At 47.3% G+C, this 7,799-nt stretch overlaps 1 protein-coding gene across 1 annotated transcript; it reads left to right on the top strand.

Moving 5' to 3' along the window:
• Positions 1–510: 510 nt before the first annotated feature.
• On the top strand, positions 511–3,340 carry LOC308674741 (uncharacterized protein; the record flags this gene model as incomplete). The annotated part of the gene is made up of 2 exons (XM_081339472.1): positions 511–1,065; positions 1,334–3,340. The coding sequence occupies 2 exons, from the start codon at positions 511–513 to the stop codon at positions 2,258–2,260; spliced, it is 1,482 nt and encodes a 493-aa protein (XP_081195598.1). The 3' UTR covers positions 2,261–3,340.
• Positions 3,341–7,799: the final 4,459 nt, after the last annotated feature.

The following is a 7,799-nucleotide window of genomic DNA, read 5'->3' as shown; positions in this document are numbered from 1 at the left end:
GGGCCTAGATCATTTCAGACAAATGGCTGTCCAGTCTCTTCTTTAAAACCCCCAGTGTTGGAGCAGTTCAGCTTCTGGTGGCAGGTAGTTCCACTGCTTAATTCTTCTCCCTGTCAGGAAATTCCTCCCTCCTCCCCGCTCGGTTTCCCTCCGTCGCTGCTTCTCCCGCCTTCGGGGGGCTTCGGGGACGAGCCCGGCTCCCTCCTCCTCGGGGCGACCCCAGATACGGGAAGGCTGCTCTCCCGCCTCCCCCGCCCTTCTCCCCATCGGCTCCCACCCCCGCGCGGGAGGGGGGCTGCCTGGGGGCCGCCTGGCCGGAGCCCCGCCCCCGAGGAATAATAATAATAATGATAATAATGATAATAATGATAATAATAATAATAATAATAATAATAATAATAATTTAATTTTTATAGAAGACCCCGCAAAGGGTAGGAGGGAGGGACAGAGACGCAGCCCCGGGAGGCGCCTCAGGTCCGCCGGTCTGGATGTGGTGCGGGGGGGGGGAAGATGGGACCCCAAAGACGAAAGGGTGCCCCTCGCTTCACCTCCGAGCCAGGAAGAAGACAGCCTTCGCTACTGCGCAGGCGCCACCTGGCTGGTGAGAAAGTCCGTCGCGGATTGGTCGCTCGGGGGAGGGCGGCGATTGGCAGGAGGACTCCTAGGGGCGGTCCCTTGAAGAGGAAGAGCTCCCAGGAAAAGGACGCGCGGAGGTACCTCCGGCTGCCTGCGGGCCGCGCGGGGAGAAGCCTGGCCGAAGACCCCCGGGAGGCCCCTCAGCTCCGCCGGCCTGGATGCGGGGGGTGGGGGTGGGGGAGAAGACGGGAGCCCAGAATTGAAAGGGAGCCCCTCGCCTCAACACAGCGCTGCTACGAAAAGAGACTTCGCTACTACGCAGGCGCCAAATGGATCATGGATAGAAGGACGTCGCCGATTGGTCGCTCTGGCGATGGCGGCGATTCGCAGGAGGATTTCTCAGTCCATCGGTCCATTCAATGGAAAGAAGAGCTACCGGTACCGATCTTCGCGGCGAAGACCCGCCTCCACTTCCGGAAACGAATAGAAGTGAGGCTCCCTAATTGACTCGTTCGCGGACGGGCTCGGAGCCATGTAGGGCGCAAGGAATGCCGGGAGTCGTAGTCCGAGAGGCTCTCTGGCGGACAAAGCGGGGAGGGGGGAGGCCTGGTCTGGCGTGTCGGGCGCTGGGAGGGAGGCCTGCCCGGAAAGTCTCACTGAGAGGCCGAGGCTTCGGCCTTGCTACCCGGGCGGGGCTGGGACTCCCCTCCGGGAAGGGACGAAGCCGTGACCCACCTCTCCCCCTTCGCCCCTGCAGGAGTTCGGGCGAGCCCGGCGGAGGAAGGAAGGAAGGAGGCCCCGCGGAGCAGCCCCGGGAGGAGACGGCGGGGAAGGCGCGGAAGGGATGAGCCGAGGGGGACTCCGCGAAAGGAGGCCGCCTGGAGGGCGAAGCGCGGAGCAGGAAACGGGCGGAGACCCCGAGACGGGCCTGGAGGGCGGAGGGTCCCTCAGAAGAGGCGGGAGACTCGGGAAACGCCTCAGAATCCAGGAGGGAGGAGAGAAATATCAGTGCCCGGAATGTGGAAAATCCTTAAAAAGAAATGAAGCTCTTAAAAAGCATCTAACAATCCACACTGGAGAGAGACCTTATGAATGCCTGGAGTGTGGAAAGAGCTTCACTCGGACTGGACATCTCCGTAGACATCAAAGGATTCACACAGGAGAAAAACCGAATAAATGCACAGAGTGTGAAAAGAGCTTCAGTCGGAGGAACAGCCTTTATAGACATCAAAGAATCCACTCGGGAGAAAAACCATATGAATGCCTGGAGTGTGGAAAGAGCTTTTCTGATAGTGGAAACCTCCGTAATCATCAAAGGATCCACACTGGAGAAAAACCTTATGAATGCTTTGAGTGTGGAAAGAGCTTCAGTGATAGGAGCACCTTTTGTGTTCATCAAAGAATCCACTCAGGAGAGACAAGGCATAAATGCCTGGAGTGTGGAAAGAACTTCAGTCGGAGGAGTACCCTTTATAGACATCAAAAGATCCACTCAGGTGAAAAACCATATGAATGCCTGGAGTGTGGAAAGAGCTTTGATCGGAGGTCCACCCTTTATGTACATCAAAGGATCCACTCAGGACAGAAACCGCATAAATGCCTCCAGTGTAGAAAGAGCTTTACTGAAAGTGGAAGTCTCCATAAACATGAAAGAATTCACACAGGAGAAAAAACATATGTCTAGGTGCCATCTCAACCTTTGTGTCTCAACATTTTACTGTTCCCTTTATTGCTGCTCTCTGTTTAATGATTCTGCTATTCTGTGATGCCTAATAGTTGAATTTGAATCTTACACACTTTTCAAGGGGTACGTAATCTTATGAGTAGAGGTGTATTCAATTCCACAAACCCGTATCACAATTTCTTCTCATTGGTGAGATTTCATTTTGAGATTCAGAAGCTACTGGAATGTTCTGAAGAAACGTAGCAATTTCCATTGTGCCCACGGTTCTTTCCATGGGCCTGGAAATCAGACCCTTCTCCTGGGTTAATTTTCCCCTTGAAATTGGACTCTCGCCTCTTCCGTACCTTTTGGCACACTCCCTCCTTCCACACAGAGAACATACTGCACTCTTGGTTATTACTTAGTCAATTTACCCTTTTCTGTCCTTACGTGGGCCGTAACCTTTGCCTCATGTGAAGACCTCTGTGTTGCAGGAATACAGTCCTTGCTGAGGACCAAGCAACGAGTTTCTTCCACTTGGTTGAACTTTCTTGTAACTTTAATGTTTTTATGATAACGTATTATAGAAGGTCCTGCCTTAGCATCTAGGTGCTTGTAACTTTCTAACTGCAAAACAAAGGACTGTGTCAGGCTGAATAGCAAAGGACTTTTTCAATTGTACAGATTCAGCTGCCTTAAAATGTCCCTTTTCACAATAGATTTCTGTGGCTGATGATGCCTTTTCCCGTGCAAATGTTCTGTTAATACAGTGGTTTGAAATGGTTATGTTATTATGGGATGTTTCAATTACTGTCCACGTTTCTGATGTAACAGGATTTCTTCCATCCAATCAACATTCTTTTGTACTTTTTCTACTGTATGTGTCCTGTGCTCCTCTTTTCATTAAGGGAAACCTCCTTTAAATGATCTAATTTGAACAAGTGTGCCGTGGCACAATCTAGGTGTCTGACCTGACCCAACTGGGTCCCTTACCAAGGAAAGACACTCAACTTCATCAGATTGAAGCAAAAGGTGCCTCTGGTAGAAACCAATTCTGGGCTTCTGTGGTCTTCATCACCTGTCATTTCCCCCCTCCCTGTTTCCCATCATTTACAAACATTAGTAATAAATCAAAATTTACAACCAATGCTTTATGCAAGGAACTATCAATGCTGCTTAATTGCATCAGTTTCAACTGATTTCACACTAGATTGAGATTTGATAAAAAGGTACCCCTACTTTTTGCTTCAGCAGGTGGACTCGACCATTCACCTTGTCCTCTGAAACTTGTGTAAAGCGTTTGAGGTGCTGAAACTGGGCACAGTATTTACGCTGCTATTTGACTGGAGCAGAACCAGGTGGAAGAATTCTTGGTCTCTGTTTTGTGTCTGCAATCTGTATTTTTATGAGGGGGCAGTTTCTGGTTCCTTATCTCTCCTTCAGGAAAGGTTTCAGTTGGAAGCAGGATTGCCACCGAGATGGGGTAACTGAGAGACCGACTTGAACTTGAAGTCCCTTTTTTCAATGGTGAACAATGGTTCTAGTTGAGGGTTACCTGCAACAGGTAAAATGAACCTGGCACCCTTTGGTAGGCTGGCTCACTACCCCAATGGTCACCCAGAGGTACCACCAAGGCCAGCCCCATGTCCAAGCCCAGTCCAACGGCAGCCAATGTGATGTTGAGAGGTTGTTTTGAGAATCTCTGAGGTGCTGGGAGATAGCAGTTCACCCTGAGGAAATCGCGGCCTTGAAGTCTGACAAAAACCGATTGGGAGAGAGTCTGCTCTGTCTCCAACAATATACTCCTCCCTAAATTACCAAGAAGTTACGGCAAAGCAAAAATGCCAGGAAGCCTCCCCCCACCCCACTTCCAAAGAATGGCAGAACACGATGGTGGACTTGACAGGGTTTATAAATTCAGTAATATTGATGGTCTCATCTAGATGAAAAAGAGCCTTGACATTAATTCTGTGTCATTCAGAAGAAAGGCATAGATTTTGATCTTAAGCATTGTGGCCTCTTTCCTTAATCTATGATCCTACTGGAGACGGAAACAGCCAATCCAGATCTGGAGTAACCTTCAGAAAGATTAGGGTACAATATTTTATTATTGTAATGGGGGTAGTACAGTAACCCACCCAGCCCCAGTGCCAAGATTAACCTTTACTTGCCTACCTGAGAAGCTCGTATCAATTATCACATTTTACTTATCTGCTCTGGCACTTTGATATCATGACCTTATTTTCTGACTCCTCCAACAGGTTGTGGGAGAAGGATGCATTTTTTCCCCTGCAGCAAATTAGTCCCACACGTGATCAAATTCTCTTCTGTTTCCATGGCTGTTCAGAAACTTTTTGTATTTCTGCCATCTGAATTCTCCTCCTTCAGATATGGTCCATTTTATATATCCCCAGGGGGGACAAAGGGGCAAGTTGAAGAAATGTGCATCAGAGCAAGAATCATGTGACTTATATTCTTGCATCTGGCATTAGGAATAGCACAATAGGTTAGACTTTACAGCAGCACATTGCAATGTTTACTTATTTGCTGCTGGGTCTTCCCTTGGAAACAGCCTCGCCCCAAGTTCTCCATGAGGGGAAGTGGCAGCCTTTGAACCCATCTCAGAAAATATCTCAGGACCAAGCTTCATTGTTGAAACCTGGCTGATGGCTCCCGGAAGACTCCGTTCTCAAAGGCCCAGTCCTTGCCACTTCCTTTTTTCTCCCCCTCTCTTCAATCGACCTTGACCAGATGGGACTTGAGGCTCCTTCCTGTTCCTGCCTGTTTCATGGAAAATCAGCTGCTTCCTTTGATCAGGCAGCTTGGAAGGCTCCAGAGCTGTGAATCTGGAACCCTGGTCAGGTCAGCCAGGCTGTTGCTTGGAAGCTCCACAGCAGGTTGGTGGAAATGGTTTCCTGGGTAAAGAAGGAACTTTTCCCGGGGCATCCATCTATCGCCTATTGGACACAGTCAGTGAAAGCAACCTATACCCCTTACCCCTCATGAAAGACATGTTATCACACCTCTCGATAGGAATTATTTTACTAAACTAGATCTAAGGGAAGCGTATTGCTGCGTTAGAATTAAGGAAGGGGATGAATGGAAAACCGCATTTAATTGCCCAATGGGGTGCTACCAATTCAAAGTTTTGCCATTTGGATTACAAGGGCCCCCCGCAGTATTTATGCAATTAATCAACGAGGTACTAAGGGAGCACCTATTCAAGGGGGGCCTGGTTTATCTAGACGACATACTTATCTTCACCCAAACAAAAAAGGAACATGTCAACCTAGTCAGAGCGGTTTTAAAGAAACTGCGAGCTGCACACGTATATGCCAAATTATCGAAATGCGAATTCCACTAGGAAAGAATACAGTACCTGGGTTTATTGCATATCCCCACAGGGCATTGAAATGGACCCAGAGAAGGTCAGAGCAGTATTAGAATGGGCACCACCTCGCACAGGAAAGCAACTGCAAAGTTTCCTGGGCTTCTCAAACTTTTACCGCCAATTCATCCCCTCATTTGCCGAGATACTCCTGCTCCTCATGAACTTATTAAAAACGAAGGGAGTAACCTCAGTAAAACCTTTTTGTTGTTAGTTGCGAAGTCGTGTCCGACCCATCGCAACCCTATGGACAATGTTCCTCCAGGCCTTCCTGTCCTCTACCATCTTCTGGAGTCCATTTAAGCTCACGCCTCCTGCTTCAGTGACTCCATCCAGCCACCTCATTCTCTGTCGTCTCCTTCTATTGCCCTCAATCTTTCCCAGCATTAGGCTCTTCTCCAGTGAGTCCTTCCTTCTCATTAGGTGGCCAAAGTATTTGAGTTTTAGCTTCAGGATCTGGCCTTCTAACCAGCCACTAAAATGGACAATGGAATGCCAGGTGGCATTTGAGAGATTAAAGAGACTCTTTTCTGCAGAACCTATTCTGAGACACCCAGACATGGATAAGCCCTTTGTAATACAAGCGGATGCAAGTGATGTGGCAGTGGGGGCTGTACTATTACAAGAAAACGAGGAAGGGATATTGCAACCCGGCGCGTATACATCCAAGAAACTCACTGAAACGGAACAGCGCTGGCCCATGTGGGAGAAAGAGGCATACTGGATACGTTGGTCATTACTTACGTGGCGATTTCCTTTGCAACCTCTTTGCAGTTGCACAAGTTGGGCAGCTGGCCATGTAACTTTCTATGTCCTTTTTCATGGATGGCCACTAAAATTGCCTTTTAATTAAGTGTAATGTTTTCACAAATCCAAAATGCCCTGCTGATTTTGTGTCATGGCAAAGCTGCATGAATTGACCCTCTGGGTGGTTGGTATATATAATTTTTTCTCTACCCAAGGCAGTCTGTCCTTAATTGTGCACATGTGTTTATTTTTCTGGAACCATTCATCTGTTTCCAAAGTTTTCTGGAATTCAAGTCCGGTTTGGCTACCCAACTGCGGTTTTAATTTAGCTTGGGCTCTGGTAGTTACTGGCGCTGCCAGTTGTGATTACATCGTAAGTGGCTTAGAATCGGTGGCTTACATGCTGTTATATTGGGGCATGCGAGATAGTGCATCTGCCAGGAAGTTCTTTCTCCTCACCCGGCAATTGCTTGAGCGTAAAGTGGAATTGGTGAAAATGTTGGGACTAGCGGGCTTGCTTGGAATTGAGCTTCCTGGATGTTTTCAAGGCTTCCAGATTTTTGTGGTCTGTCCAAACCTGAAAAGGGATTTTATTCCCTTTTCCCAAAAACACTTGGCCAATCATTAGAAAAGCCCTAGACGAAGCTAGGCAAGTATATAAAGCACAAGCAGATAAAAAAAGAATTGAACTCACACCATTCATTATAGGTGAAATGGTATATTTGTCTGCAAAATACCTAAAATCCTGGACCAAAATATATAGGACCACTTCCAATTAAAAGAATCATAAACCCAGTATCAGTAGAATTAGAATTACCCAAAAGTCTTAGACAAATACACCCAATTTTTCACTGCAGTTTGTTGAAAAGAGAACAACTGTCACCATTACGGCCAAAAATCCCCCACCCCCACCACCTTCAATCATGGTGGAAGGAGAACACTTTGAAATAAAGGAAATCCTGGACTCTAGAAGATATCATGGGACAACACAATACCTAGTAGCATGGAAACACCTCCCCTCCTCACAAAATGAGTGGGTCCATAAATGTCATGTAAAAGCCCCGAAGCTATTAAAGAAGTTAATGGATACAGGATACAGAGTATCCTAAAAAGCCAGACTAACTTTTATACCTGTTTTGTTTTCTTTACAGGCACTTACACCTGTCATAATGAAATGCTTTGAAAAATTGGTGCGAAATCGTATTATGGCTTGTTTGCCTGTTGGATTTGACTCTTGTCAATTTGCATATAAGAGAAATAGATCCATGGAAGATGTGGTGGCCATGGCCTTACATGTTGTCCTGACTCATTTGGAGAAACAAGGGAACTATGCGAGATTGCTATTTGTAGATTTTAGTTCTGCATTTAATACTATTCTTCCGCATAGACTGGTGCCCAAATTATTAGATCTGGGGCTTCTGCCAT

The sequence above is a fragment of the Vipera berus genome (genome assembly GCF_964194415.1).
Source record: "Vipera berus genome assembly, chromosome: 15".
NCBI lineage: Eukaryota > Metazoa > Chordata > Lepidosauria > Squamata > Viperidae > Vipera > Vipera berus.
The sequence above is the reverse complement of the archived record's forward strand: the minus strand, read 5'-3'. Positions and strand labels throughout refer to the sequence as shown.